Source organism: Rattus norvegicus, chromosome 17 (assembly GCF_021556685.1).
Source record: "Rattus norvegicus strain SHRSP/BbbUtx chromosome 17, alternate assembly SHRSP_T2T, whole genome shotgun sequence".
NCBI lineage: Eukaryota > Metazoa > Chordata > Mammalia > Rodentia > Muridae > Rattus > Rattus norvegicus.
The window spans coordinates 5067710-5083261 of record NC_141550.1 but is presented as its reverse complement, the minus strand read 5'-3'; the positions used below and the strand labels follow the sequence as shown (position 1 = coordinate 5083261).

Sequence of the window (15552 nt, the reverse complement as noted above, 5' to 3'; positions counted from 1 at the left end):
GAGTTGTATGTTTTACAGGCTTCAGAAGCGAAGGTTTTGCTTGTTGGCTAACATTCCTTAGACGGCTGTGTGCTAGTGGTCAGTGCTGTTAGTGAGAGCCTCTCTTCTGATGCTGCCGTACCTGCCTACTTAGACAACTATGTCCTTTAGAGCAATGTCGTTTGATTTTCATTCAGGACTGAGTCATTGGTCATGTCAAGTTTTTACTATTATTACCCTCTTGCCCTTTTATTTAAATTCCATCTTTTCATAAGGTGAATGGAGGAAAACAAATTTATACTAGCAATTTCTGCTTCCAGTTCATGACTGTGAACTTGTGGTGAACCCTGATACTGTCTAGAGATCATGGCCTTTCCCTGCTTCTTCACCCCGACTCTCCCCAGATGGCCAGTGCTTTCCTGTCTTCACTGTAAGCATGACTCCACGCGTTTCTTCCGCCTTCCATTTTCTGGTGGTCTGGACACCATGCTTTCATCTTGTGTTCTGCTGTGTCCTCTTGTATACTAAAGGATGTGTGTATTCATGAGCCATTGTGTTCTAATTGAAGATAGATTTAATTTTCATGCATTATACTCTGATCAGGGTTTCCCTTCATCATCTCCTCCCCAATCCTACCCTGTACTCACCCTTTCAACTATAAGCCTTCTTTCTCTCTTTAGAAAACAAACAATTTAAAAAAGACAGAGCAGCAACAACAACAAAAACAGTAGAACAAACACAAAATCAGAAAACATACTAAATAAAAGATAAATAAAAAATTTTTTAAAGTGGCCCAGACAAAGCATTGTGAGACCAAACATCTCCAAAAACACTAGGTTTGTGTTGATCATCTACTGTTAGGCATGGAGCCTCCCTTAAAGTGTGGTTTGTATTCCTAGTCAGCTTCTGCTGGAGAGAGAACTAATTTTCCCTTGGCAGGCTGTCAGCTGGAGACAGCTTTGAGGTTAAGAATGGGGACTTGTGTCCACATTCCCCTCTCAGCATTGGGACCTGTGCAGGCCCTGTGCATGCTTCACAGTGTCTGTGAGTTCATGTGTGTGTCAGTCTTGGGTCTGGAAGACAGTTTTTTTTTTTTTTTTTTTTTTTTGATTTTTTTTTTTTTATTAACTTGAGTATTTCTTATATACATTTCGAGTGTTATTCCCTTTCCCGGTTTCCGGGCAAACATCCCCCTCCCCCCTCCCCGGAAGACAGTTTCCTTAGCATCTTCTGTCCTCATTGGAACTTAACAATAGTGCCCTGTGTGCTGAGGGGAGGGTTTGATGACGACATCCTGTTTAGGACTGAGTGCTCCAAGGTTCTGTGGGCCCTTTCTACTCCTGATTGTAATCTCTCCTATCTGTATGCTGACTCTAACCCTTGTCTTAGTCACAGGTGATGCTTGGCCGCTCTGTCTCCCTAACTCAGCACACAGATGTGTTTTATGCTCTATCTCAAATCTTAGCATCAGTTTGTCCTTCATGTGCTGCCCAAATTTGAGGGTTTTTTTTTAACCATCAGATTGTTATGATGTAATTATATTCACTTTCTCTGGTACTTTTTTCTTTATTGAGTCAATAATTCAATAAATCAATCAGACTGAGCCTTTCTTCCTGTGAAGCTATGATATCAACGTGGTGATCAAAGACCTCAGAGGCAAGGGAGACCAGAGAGAGGAAGGAGAAGAAAGGAGAAGCAAAAAGACTAAGAGGCTAAATAGAATTAAAGCCTGTATTCTGCTTTCTATCACCGCCATATAAAACTGTCCTGTGGAGTAGTTCTGTTTCTTCTGTTGTGGTCTTTACTCAAGCTCCCTTTACTCTCTGCCTGGATTGTGGGTATAGTTAGTTAGGATGTGACTTTTTTGGGGTTCACTGATTTTTGTCCGTAAGTCCACAAATGTTCAAAACAAACATTTTAGTGGCTGCAATTTGTTTATGTGTCTCCCGTGGCATCAGTGCCCTAGTGACTCAGAATTAGGTCTGGTGAACGATTCACATGTGGTCACACAGAGTCTGCCATGTTCCCCTAGGAAACACCTTTAAGTCCTTAGGCAAACTGACAGTTCATGGCTAAAATCTCAACAGCTTATTTGTGTGTCTGTCTTTCCACAGTTGACCTACTTAGTTTTTTAAGGAAGATTTTATATATAGTAAGTTTGAAAACCTAGACTTTGCTTTTGAAAAGTTAGGACACTGACTATACTGGCCCTGTATCCATTCGTGGCCTCTGTGAAGTAAATAGCTATTTTCACAGTCATCACTACTCCTGAGGTGGTACTGCCCAACAGTAGGCTGGGCCTTCTCACATCAACTATTAATTCAGAAAATGTACTACAGTCTTGCCTACACGCAGATCTTACAAAAGCACTTTCTTCCCAAGTAACTATAATGTGCAGAGTTGACAGTAAACTAGTCAGCACTGAGGGGAGGAACTCAAGGAAGGCAGGAACCTGGAAACAGGAGCTAAAGCAGAAGGCATGGAGGAGTGCTACTACTGACTTGTTCTCCTTGGCTTGCTCAGCCTACCTTTTTTTTTTTTACAACCCAGGACCATATCCCAGGAGTGGTAGTAATACACAGGAAGCTGGGCATCCCACCTCAGCCATTAACCAAGACAATAGACCACAGACTTCCTATAGGCCAGTCTGATTAGGGCATTTTCTTCACACCTAAGTCTGGCGTTGTATCAGGTTGACAAAAACCAACCAGTACAGAATCATTCATCACACACATTGAGCCATAAGAATGTTTGTGCCAAACCCTGTGCTAACCCCTGAAGGTGAAGCAGTGAATTAATTAAACAAGTCCTTAATCTCGTGGATATATTCTGTGGACAACGTAGTTAATGTGTGAGTAAGTACAAAGAGAATGTCATGTGGTAAGAAGCTCTGTGAAGAAAATCCATGGGTCAAGCAAGTGTGCTAAGAGGATGCAGGAGCCCAGCGGGGAGGTGCAGTTCTTTAATCCACCAATGGGGAGGCAGAGGCAGATGGAGTTCTGAGTTTGAGGCTATGTAGTGTGGTCTACAGAGTGAGTTTAGGATAGCCAGGGCTATGCAGACAAACCCTGTCTTTGTGAGGGTAGGGGTGGAGATGCAAGAGAAAGACTGTCCGCTGAGGAACCGATGCTAAAGGCTAGGATATAGTAAGGGATGAGCCTTGAAGATAGTTGTACAGACTTTGGAGGTGGTGTCAGCCTGTAGGAAGTTACTGTGAGCTAATGAAACCATGCAAGGGCTTTTAAATGGATGAGCAGCATGTTCTGACTTCTGTAGCAATTCCTCTGACATTTGGTAGTTGAATACATTGCAGCAAGGACTAGTCTGTGGACGATGGCACACACCCTTCTTTCTACCATTCAGGAAGCAGAGGCAAACAGCACTGAGTTCTAAGCCAACCAGGGCTACTTAGTGTGTTGTCCCTGCCCCACCAGCACCAATCTATTGAGGTGGGGATGGGGTGGAGTTATAACAAGTGGAGGATTCGTCTAGTCAACAGGGATGAGAGGTGGTGGTCACTTAAACTAGGGAGAGATGTGAAGGGGTGAGAAATGATTAGGCTAAACTTGGAAGTCAGACATGTAGGTTTTCTTATGCGTAGGATGAGGAGGTGAAGGGTGGAGCCCACCTGATAAATGTTAGGGAAGTGGGCATCAGGGCTTCTTTCCGGACAGTTGTAAAGCTTGGGGAGTAGAGGTCCATGTGAAAGTAGAGAGGGTGTACACTGAACTTGGAGGGCAGACTGGCTCCGAAACTCACCGGAGCATATACGTCATACACTACCCAGTTTTACAAGGCAGGAGCATGGCTTGGGTATTTTCTTTTTCTCCTGAAGGAGTGTTTCTTTCTTTCTCTGAGGTACACTAACTGACATGACCTCAGTGCTCATTGTTGTTACTCAGCATCCCAGAATTCTGCCCATCACTCACTCAGGCTTCTCTGTATATTTGTAGAGATTACAATGCAGGGGAAATACTCTACCAGATAATGTTAAATTCATTCTTCAACTGAGACAGATCCCTTAATTGTCTCATCAGTGAAATAATTAAACATTTGATGGGGTGGGGGGGTCTGGAGATCCGTGGCTGGCTGTTTGTTTGTTTAACCATGGACTATGAAATGTTCTTTGCTGTTTCTGTAAGCAATGCTGCTTGAGAATGCCTTCTGTCTAGACCGCCAATGAGCTCTAAAGGCAAGGACAGATAACAGTGTCAGGGTGTCTGATGTTATGCCTACAGGGAGGAGGGCTTAGCTGTGTAACGGCTGTGTTGAAACAGTCTGGATGGCATTCCGTTTCTTCTACAGAGTGAGTTTGTTAGGGAAATGCGGTGCTGCTATTAAAGAGCATAATTATTCTTGTTTTGTATAGGAAGATTTCCAGTCAATGACATATGGATTTAAAATGGCCAACGGTGTGACAGATCTTCGAGTTACAGGTATAAACTATTGACTACAATAATTTGTAAGTTTTGCATTTTGATTTGTTTTAAAGCTTACTGTTCTCATTCTAGGGATGCTCAAAGATGTGGAGGACGACATGCAAAGGAGAGTAAAGGTGCGTCTTCCTGTGTCTCCTTTTCTCTGGTTTCAGGCTTGTGTTGTTTGTCTCTTAAGACTAGGTTTGTATAGCTCTGGCGGCCTGGAAGTCACTGTGTAGACCAGCTGTGATTGAATCGCTGAGCCTGCTTGCCCTGCCTCCTTGGGGCTAGGCTTAAAGGCGTGCACCAGCAGGCTCAGCCAGGCTGGGTTTTAAAAAATGATAGTTTTTAATGGTGATAGTGATTTTTTTTCTTTTTAAATTTTTTTACCTTTATTATATGTACATTGGTGTTTTGCCTGCATGTATGTCTATGTGAGAGTGTCAGATCTAGAGTTACAGACAGTTGTAAACTGCTGTGTGGGTACTGGGATTTGAATCACGGTCGTCTGGAAAGTAGAAACCTACTTTGCTTCTGTTATTTTATTGTTTTGCTTTTGTTATTTTAATACCTGTTTCTTTCATGATCTTTCTAACTTATATACAAATATATGCATAAAACATTCATAGGAAAAAGAAAAATACTAGACACTTTTTTTGTCAGATATTTTCCTGAACATAGGTTCTTGTTCCAGTTTACCCCATAACGTAACTTAGTTCTTTCTTTACTCACTTCTCTGGGGCTGTATTTGTCTTAATTTGCTTTATTTTTTAATTTTAGAGTACTCGAAGTCGACAAGGAGAAGAGAGAGACCCAGAAGTTGAACTAGAAGTAATTGCCCTTCCTTTCTGTAGATGACAGCAGAGCAGCCCCTCTCTCAGTGCCCGAGCTCCTTGAGCTGCATTGTAATTCATGGAAGCCCCTTAGTTTCTTTAGCAACTGGATGTTGTAAGGCACTTAATTCCACTTGTATTTGTATATTTAGAGTGGTAATACAGATCTCCAATATCTGATTTCAAAACTTCAGTGTCCCTGGGAGGCAGGAGCTGGAAAAAAAGATCACTTGTAGATCTTGTTTCAAAACTTAGTAAACATCAAACTTTTCCATATTATCAAAAGTTACTGAACCTCTTAACTTTTGTAACTGCCAACTACTTGTTTTTTGAGGTAATAGTATAAGTTCAGACCCTGGGTTAAAGGCATTATGTTGTTTTAGAGTACAGTACAGCTTCTGTTCTGTTTCAAAAGAGTAGACTTTGTTTACACCGGGTTTTGGTGGCTTGTTCTGTAGGCATTTTAGAAACTGAGGAGAGGCCTGTTTACTGCAGAGACTGTTTGCTCAGGCTCGCCTCTTACCGCACTCCCTTGTCTTCCCAGCACCAGCAGTGCTTGGCAGCGTTCAGCAGAGTGAAGTTCACCCGAGTACTGCTGACAGTGCTCATAGCCTTCACTAAGAAAGAGGTGAGAGGATTGCTGGAACTGGCTGGTACTGGGTCAGTTGTAGATGGTGTGTCCTTCCTGTTCTCATGGTTCTGTGTACTCACACCACAGCCATACAGATGCTTTTGTGAAACGTGACTATAGCTTCACATCCTTCCTATTCTGGAACACACTGAGGTCTCTTATGGATAGAGAAAAACTGTTTCAAGTAATTCTTTTTTCCTGGATTCCCTCTACCCCATAATTGTGAATAACAGTAGATTATTGGAATCTTCCCTTTTTATATTTGACTGTATGTCTGAGTTTTTTTTTTTTGTTTTTGTTTTTGTTTTTGTTTTTTCTTTCTTGGAGACATGGTTTCTCTGTGTAACAGCCCTGACTGGCTTGGACCTCATTCTGTAGACCAGGCTGGCCTCAGACTCAACAGTCTGTCTGCCTCGGCTTCCCGAGTGCTGGGTTCAAGGCATGTGCCACTACGCCCAGCTGTTATTTTATTTTTTTAAACACATCAAAAAAGGCACAGATTTGAGGAGGACCTTTGTCTCCTGTTGAGGATTTGAGTGTCCTACAGTGCTGCATTAAGTGAACAGTCTGTGAGGATCTGTGCATGCATTGGGTCTTAGTACTGCTGTAGGATCTCCTCTTGTTTGTGTATCTTTCAGTGAAAGTGTGTAAGTGTTTTGGTGATTTGTTTGCTAGACCAGTGCTGTTGCAGAGGCTCAGAAACTGATGGTCCAGGCGGCAGACCTTCTTTCTGCCATTCACACCTCATTGCACCACGGCATCCAGGCTCAGAATGGCACTACCAAAGGAGGTAATTCTCCACCTTTGCTTACTTGTATTTTCTTAATTTCTGTCCAAAACATATAATACAGTTAGCTCTGACTTTCATTTAAGTCAGACTGCCTGGACTTTGGGATGTTTCGGCTGAATACTTGTGCTTTTGACTTGTTTGCAGATTTAGTCCGCTGAAAACAGGAGGTAGAGCTTGGCCTTATCTTGTATCTAACTCTTGGCCTGTATATGACCCTGTCTTGTGTCTGCGCTGGGTGGGTGCCAGCAGTGACTTTGTTGTTCCTCCTCCCCTTCCTTTACTTGTTAAGACCCATCAGAGTCGCTCTGCAGTTGCTCACACCATGAGGCCGACTAGTGTTCCTTCACAGCCTCTCTCCACACTGCATGGGGATTATGCACGGGATCTGAATACTCATAGGAAAAGACTGCTTGACATGTTGGTGGCTTTCAGATCTTACATGTGCGATGAGCTTCAACAGCAACACTACACATCTGCTGACTCAACACTCTGGAGTGTCCACAGTACTGAGTATCCTGAAAGTCCACGAGATGCTCTTTGTAGTCTAGACAAATTATCGACGTGTAAACTACTCACGACTCTGGTTTTTGTTTTTGTTTGTTTGGTTTTTGTCTTTTTTGCAGGGAGGTGGTGGTTTTTGAGAAAGGGTTTCTCTATACAGTCCTAGCTGTCCTAAAACTCACTTTGCAGACTAGACTGGCCTCAAACTCACTACCACTGCCTGTCAAAATTATTTTTAAGCAGTACAAATATGTATGGGATAATGATATCCCTGAGTGAATTATAAGTGGGAACAAAGCCTTTCTGTTTTCTCCACATAAAATGGTAAAGACAGTAAATGCACTCAGGAATGGAATTTGTTCATGCTCTCCCTACATGGGATGGGTTTGTAAAACAGCTCTCCTAGGACTGAAGAGAGAGATAGCTCAGCAGTTAGGAGCTCACAGTTCCCTGTAACTCTAGTCTTGGGGAGCGGGGAGCTGACACCCCTCTTCTGCACAAGAGAGGCAGTGCACACACATAGCACATAGGCATAGAAGCAGATAAAACACTGATACACATAAAACAGCTCTCAGAGAGTCAAAATGCCATCAGAGTTTTCCGTTGAGTCTTAGGAAACCCTGAACTCTTGCAGTGCTCCCTTCGGACTGTATATTGTACAAAAAGGAGGGGGAACAAAACTTGAGGCAGACGGGAGTGAAAGAGATGGCTCGGAGGGTAAAAGTGCTGACTGCTCTTGCAGAGAGAGGATCTGGGTTTGACTCCCGGCACCTTACATGGTGGCTCACAACTTCCTGTACTTCCAGTTTCAGGGGATCCAACATATCTCCTGACTTCTGGGCTTCTGAATACATATGGTTCACATAAATTCATACAGACACACATCCATACACATGAATAAAATATGAGAAATACTTTTATGATAGTAAAAAGTCAGGCTGTATTTTCCATAGAAAATTGAGGTGACAATACATAGGATTAATGTACTGAAGGAACAGTCACTCATGATGTTGGAGTGAAGGAAGGCAGCAGGTTCATCAGGAGGTCGTAGGAATTAGAATCCTTAAGAGTTGTTAACTGATGGAGGGAATATAGATGAAGCACCACAGTGAGACATGAGCTGTCGTCAGGGTGGTGAGGCTAAGTCACTGTTTGCTGAGAGAGGTAGAATCAGGAGAAAGGCAGTGGTGGGGATGAGAGAGAGAGGATCAAGAGAGACGCCGTGGTGGGGATGTGCCTTTGGGGTGGTGTGGTACAGATGCCAGGTACAGATGCCCACTGCACCGGCGCGAGGTGAGAGGAAAGCTTGTGGGTAAGGGTTTTCATCCAAGAACCAGCAGCTGTGTCCGACACATACAAGAATAATTCATACAAGGAACTGCTGGGAGGGAAGCAAACCCAGGCTTGGGGAGCATGCACAAGGCTGAGGGAGACCTGAGAGCAGCAGAGTGCTCCTTAGGGTATTGCAGCCAGCCAGTCTTGTTTCTCATTTTCACAGTGCAACGTGAAGCCTTAATTTTCTCTCACTGACATCTGAAACTGTATTCTAAGGGTGCGGCTTGGTCGTTGATGAGCAGAGATTGGGATCTAGATGGTGTAATTGCTTCTTGGGGGCTGTGTATCTCATTTCAGATTCTATGTTGGGAAAGAGCTGGCGTGTACACTAGTGTGAGCAGTGATAGTGTAACTATGATTCTACACTGGGATTCTCTTGTCTCCTCTTGTAATCTTCTCCATTAAAAGACGAGATGAGTCACATGGTGCAGTATATGGAATAGGTGTGAGAGTGGACGGTGGCCCATGAGATGCTCGCTTCCGTCTGTCCTCAGGCCTTCGGCTTTGCTGTGCGCTCCAGAGCTGATGGTTTGCCTTAGGATCTTTGTTCAGTGCAGGGTCAGCATCTGTGCTGTCCTGACCCTTGCAGGACGGCTCAGGGGTGCAGATCACACATTCTGTTGTACTCCACAAAGTCTCCCACTAGAACTGGCTAGCAAATTATTCATTAGTGGTCATCCAGACAGCTCCAGAAGTTAGATGTCCTCTCAAGGTGGAGCTCTGGGTCATCTTGCAACCCAGGCCTTTGTTGAAGTCCTGCTGCTGCAGTCTTCAGCTCTAACCTCATCCACCACCATGGGGCTGGGAAGTACACTCTGAATCTCATTAGAATTATGCATACATTACATAAATTAGCTGCAAGTTTTAAAATTTACCAGATTTTTGTGATTAGAATTTGGAAATGCCTTTAAAAATTGGGTTTTATATATTTAATAGTTTTTATTTTAAAAAAATGGAAATGTTACTTTCCTCTTTCTGTTCTTTAGACCATCCAATTATGATGGGTTTTGAGCCCCTTGTTAACCAGAGATTACTTCCACCCACCTTCCCTCGCTATGCAAAAATAATTAAAAGAGAAGAAATGGTCAACTATTTCTCAAGATTAATAGACAGGATAAAAACTGTCTGTGAAGTCGTGAACTTACCAAACTTACATTGTATCCTGGTGAGTATAAAATGATGTTCTGGAACTTTGGTGTAGTGATAGGAGACTTGTCGCTCAGGGGACTGACTGGCGGACGCATGCACGCGTGTGTGCGTGCATGGACATAGAAAAGAGTCTTTCCTTTTAAACATCATAGGGGGCATTGACTTGGGGCCTGGAATGAGCTTGTCTAGTCCTCTATTACCATGCTGTGTTCCCAGCCCTGTAAAATGGTTTTTACTTTGAAATAGGCTGTCATTGAGCTGCTCAGGCTGACACTGACTGGCTCTGTAGCTCAGCAGGCCTTGAACATGTGACTCCCACTCCAGCCTCCCGAATCACTGAGACTTAACCTGTCCTGCCTTGCGTAGCTTTTACTGCTCCTCCATATGAGCATGGGGTCATGGTGCTTGGTGCCTGTATATTGTTCTAACGAAAGAAAACTAATGTACTTTTTTATCTCAGCATTACAATGTAGATATGCTCTATCTACATATTGAAGACATATCCTAACCATAAACTTATATAGTATAATTTTTTTTAGTTTATTCAGATCAAATTGCATTTAGGTAATTTTCAGTGTTTTGCCTTTATAACCTTCGTATGTGACTCTATAGAACATGTACTTTCTTTACTGAGTAAAAACGTCTGTATAATTGGAAGCCGTCATACTTCGTAACATGTAGGAAGAAGAACAGAGCCAGAACTCCAGGGTGAGAGGCAGGAATCCCAGCACCAGGGAGACCAAAGCATAAGCAGCTTGGGTTATGGGCTAGTCTTGGCTGTGTAAAGATACCCTATCTCAAGGCAAAGCATAGCAAGCAGCACTAAACAAAAGAAAGGTTTGCTTTGAGAATACTTAATACTTAATACTTAGGCCTAATGCGCCCAGTATTCCTAGTTTTTTGTTTTTCATATAGTTATTTGTTGCTCTTTCTCACACACATTAACTAGTGATGATCAGTTTAACTTCGATCCGTCATTACATCGTCTCTCTGTCCCTGTATCCAGGGTAACTCATTCCTAGAGATGAACCAGTGCAGCAGCAGAGCAACCGCTTGGCTTTCCTGTCCTCCATCCCGACAGACTCTGACTGGCCTCAGTGGAGGGAGCCAGGCCTGAGCTGTGGAACTGTGGAGAGCTAGGAAGGAGGGAGGGAGGCAGGCACGGCCAGACAGGGCTAACGGTCTGTCCACTGGGACACAAACCTGTCACTGTTGAGGTGGGTAAAGTGCAGGGCGGTCAGGGATGCTTGCTTAGAAGCCAGATTGAAAGGTACACGCTAGGCTCAGTGAGAGACCCCATTTCAGAAAGTAAGGTGGAGAGCCATCCAAGAGGAACTCCAGTGATCCTCACCTTCACAGGTATTCACAACTGTGTGCACACTCGCAAACACCTATACACACATGCATTCACACATACACAAGAGTGTATTTGTTGTATTATTTATAACTTGAGAAACAAGAAACATTTTAAATATTCAGTGGTGACTATCCGTCCTGTGAGATGGGTAAAGTAAATGCCATTCAGCTCCTGAACAGTGGTTTTCATGAATGTCAGTATTGTAAATAGTACTTTAAAAAAATATCCCGGCACGGGACACACACACGGAGCTTTATATTTTAACATGCCTTAGGCAGCACAGTAGCTGGGCAGCTGCCTACCCTCCATGTTGTTGGAATCCACTTTCCCATCTATAACCCAAGTCATTACTTACTATGCTTCCTCTGGGCTGGGCTGCTCTTAACTCCAGCCAGGCACCCTCTGGGCCATGCTGTCTTAGCCTAGAGGCCAGGGTGACTTTTCTAGCTTCTCTATTCGTTGGCTGCTCTGTCCCCCTCTCTCCTTCATTGAGGTCTCTAGCCCAGGAAACCCAAATCCCACCTATGTCTCTTCTTTCCAGCTATTGGCTGCTGGCATCTTTATTTACCAATCAAAATTAACTAGGGGCAGAGTCCCTCACTGTCTTACTTGCAGACTCCCTTGTCTTTGGGGCAAACAATTTTGGGGGTTGTAAATTAGCTTGTATCAGAATACAAGCACATTAGGCCAACCCTCTACATGTCGGTTTTATAATGTTTAAGGGTATACGTCCACTATGTGCTCTTACACAGAAGGTAGACTGTGGTAGAATACCCACTGAAACATGTGGAGTGTACACATGGTGTCAACACAAACTAGAATCACTGGAAAGGAAGGAACCTCATCTGAGAAAATGCTTACGTTAGACCCAGCAGCAGGGCATTTTCTTCATTAGAGATTGATGAGAGAGGACCCAGCCCTTTGTGGGTGGTGCCACCCATGGGCTGGTGGTCCTGGGTTCTATAAGAAAGCAGGCTGAGCAAGCCAGGGGAAGCAGGTCAGTGAGCAGCACCCCTCTGTGGTCTCTGCATCAGCCCCTATTTCCAGGTCCTGTCCTGCCTCCCTTCAGTGGAAGCATGAGCCATATAAACCCTCCTCCAGCTGGCTTTGGGTCCGGTTACGTCACCGCAGCCACGGTGACCTGACTGAGACACATGGAGTATAAGTAGCTGGAGAAAAGCAACGCCTGTCCACACCTACAATTTAGGATGAAGAGATGTCAGCAAAGAATTAGAACGATTGTTTGTAAAGACAGTGAGTGTAACTGAGGGTAGAGGATTGTTTATTTTCTCTAGAAGGAATTGACACTACAGGAATGCACAGTGTTTCCTTCTAGGCCTCACAAGCAGAGGGAATAGCAGTTAAAGGAGAGAAGGCATTGCTTAAAGTAGGTGGGAGTTAGATGACTTCCCTCCCTCCCATTCCAGTGCCATATAACTATCTGACAATTTCAGATACTAAAATTCATACATAAAAAAAACTGGTAGCTTCAGAAAAATGAGCTAGAAAATTAGCCAGTGTTTCTCAGTCTTTAAGTGTAATGGGTTTTGTATATTTTCTTGTCTTTTTCCTCCTATAGGAACCCATATTTCTTGGTATTAATCTACTATGAATCCAGTTACCTGGTTACTAATTCTCTTCCTCTCTTTCTTCATTCCTTCCTTCCTTCCTTCCTTCCTTCCTTCCTTCCTTTCCTCTTCCTTCCTTTCTTTCTTTTTAGGATGTGTTTCTATTGTTACATGCTGTGTTTTCTGTGTGGGTGTGTGCACATGAGCGTATGTGTCTGTGGAGGCTCGAGGTATCAGACCCCTCTGGAACTGGAGTAAGAAGCAGTTGAGGTTGTGAGCTGCCTAATGTGGGTTCTGGGAACCATGGTCAGTCCTCAGCAAGAGCAGTGCATCCTCTAAACTTCCGGACTCTTTCCAGCTAACATGCACACTCTCTTGTTTTAACTGGGAGCTCACATTCTGTCCTCAGTTGTTGTTAAGATCATTTTCTTGGTGTACAAATGTAATGTGATGAGCACATTATTCTTTTGTTTGGTTCCTGAAAAGGTTTTGTAGATTCTAAAGTTAATGTATTGGTATAATTGGACATTTTCTATATAACTGTTCTGTAATTCTTTATCTTATTTTAATAATAGTAGAATATTATTTCCAAAAATAGATACTTTATATGCAGACATCTTTGGCTTTTGTTTAATCTGTTAATGATACCTCTTTTTCTCTGTGTATCTATCAGGATTTTTTCTGTGAATTTAGTGAACAGTCACCATGTGTTCTTTCAAGATCTCTGTTACAAGTAAGTTCTACTATTTTATTGATGAACAAAAAGCAGATGCTCTTAGAGGTGCTGCAGTGATAACTACATTGGATTTCATTTTGTCTTCGCTTGCACTTGATGTGCGAGTCCTACACTACTGAGCTGTGCCCCCCCCACTCGGAAATCCTGACAAGTGTACTGATGGGCCACAAAACAGACCTCAGAAGCTCTACAACCAGAAAAAACCTTCCAACTTAAGAAATAAAAGGACAAATTGAGTGGGGAAGAAAAGGAAATAGCAAAGGTCAGAGCAGAGATCAGTAAGACACGAACCAGACAGTAGAGAAGACCAGTGTACCTGAAGGCTGCTTAGAGACAACAGGAAGATTGGATAATTGTAAGAGTAGTGTGAGGGTGTTGTCCTTAGACTAAATAACATGCGCTGTAAGGACAGGCTCCTGAGACTTAGGCATCGTGTGAGTATACCCTGCATCTGTTGAGTATATTGAAATCGTAGTCAAAACCTTCCAACAATGACAATTCCAAGCCAGTTCAACATAGTCCCTTTCAGAAACTAGAAAGGACAGAGCAGTTAGGGTCTGAGGCCAATATTAACTCAGCAACAAAGCCAAACTGACATCACAAACATGGGGCACCACTGAAGTGTCCCTCAGAACAGAAAGTAAGCCATGGCAGACTGAAGCCCGGACTGTAGCGAGCTCTGATTACTTCATGACCAGTGGGTTAGTCCCGGGGATGCCAGTGGGGCTCAGCATTGAGACTTCACGTACTTTACCATCCGATCGGAAAGCTCAGTAAATTAAAAAAAATGTGATAGGTTCAACGTTAATTTGTGGTTTTAAAAACCAGAAGTAGAAGATAACACTTTTAATAAAGGTCTGTACAGAAAATCCTACATAAGGACAACAGAGTTTCTATGTAGAATGCCAGGGAGTCTACAAAGAACTTGTTAGAAAGAGTGGACAAATTAATAAGATCTGTGTAAAAAGTGATTTCCATGCACCTACAGTAAACAATGAGAGCCGTAGTTTTAATTTAGTGCTGTCGTGCCAGTGAGATGACTGGGTGAGCAAAGGTGTTTGTCATGTACACCTGGACACTCGTTCCATGCCCAGAACAACACAGCTGTCCTCTGACTTCTATACTTGGGTCATGTGTGTTTTCTCTCCTTTACAACCCAGTTGTCGCCACCTTTGCCATGCTCTGAATACCCCTCCTGGTCCTAGCCTAAAAATCCATTCCCCCCTATCATCCAGTCCTCTTCTCCTCAGAGAAGGGGAAGACCCCTTTGGGTACCACCCTATTTTGGAACATCCAGGCACACTAGGCCTAAGCACATCCTCTCCCACTGTGGCCTTACCAGGTAGTCCAGTTAGGGGCACAGAATTCAGTGGTAGGCAGCCTCCAGTTGATAGCAGACCCACATGACGACTAAGGTGCACATCGGCTACAAAGCTATAGGGAGCCTAGTCCAGCCCTGCATGCTTTTCGGTTGGTGGTTCTGTCTCTGTGAGCCCACACAGGCCCATGTCAGTTGACTCTGTAGGTCCCCCACTCACCCACAAGGTATCTCGAGCACTGCCTGCTGTTTGGTTGTGGGTCTGTCTGCATCTGTTTCTGTGTGCTGCCGCATGAAGCCTCTCAGGAGAGTTGGACTCTCTTTAAAGTTCAAAGTGCTGTGTGCAGCAGCATAAGTGAGAAGCCTCGGCTCGCACAAGAGAGCCTCTGCTTAGGATCGAGACACCAGAAACATGTCAAATTGGAGGAGACAGGAACCTTTTTATAAACTGGAGGGATCGATGTTTAAGTCATTACATTTCCCCAGACTGATCTGTACATTGGTAGTAATGTCATTCAGAACGACGGTGTGAGCTTGGGTAGCTGTCAGAGTCTAAACTGTCTGTGGAAAGGATGAGGAACTCAAGGAGCAAAACCAATCTTGAAGGGGACAAAGAATGGGGAGAGGTTGAGGGCTCTCCCACACTGCAGTATTGGCAAGTGATTGATGAGTCGCTGCAGCTGGTTAAATGGGTCTGCTCGAATATAGGCTTCCACTATATAAGCTCTTACTGAGAGGCAAATGTCACCGAATAACTGAGTAGTAGGATGGGCAGTATTTAGCAGAGGTCTGTTGTGATCCCACTACTTCAGCTCAACATTATCCTTCTTGACTTGGGATATTTACACTTTTACATGCTATTTAATCTGTATCAAAATGTGCCTTGAATAAAGATTCATGAGGGCTGGAGAGATGACTCAGTAGTTAAGAGCCCTGG

At 43.6% G+C, this 15552-nt stretch overlaps 1 protein-coding gene across 4 annotated transcripts in view; it reads left to right on the top strand.

Moving 5' to 3' along the window:
• Naa35 (N(alpha)-acetyltransferase 35, NatC auxiliary subunit) overlaps positions 1–15552 on the top strand; it is a 52167-nt gene that overhangs the window by 17749 nt on the left and 18866 nt on the right. For all 4 annotated transcript variants that reach the window (XM_087591451.1, XM_087591452.1, XM_087591450.1 and 1 more), the window contains 7 exons: positions 4349–4415; positions 4491–4534; positions 5178–5228; positions 5775–5858; positions 6537–6651; positions 9474–9652; positions 13235–13294. In XM_087591451.1, coding sequence (XP_087447577.1) covers positions 4349–4415; positions 4491–4534; positions 5178–5228; positions 5775–5858; positions 6537–6651; positions 9474–9652; positions 13235–13294 — 600 coding nt within the window. The remainder of the gene's footprint in view (positions 1–4348; positions 4416–4490; positions 4535–5177; positions 5229–5774; positions 5859–6536; positions 6652–9473; positions 9653–13234; positions 13295–15552) is intronic.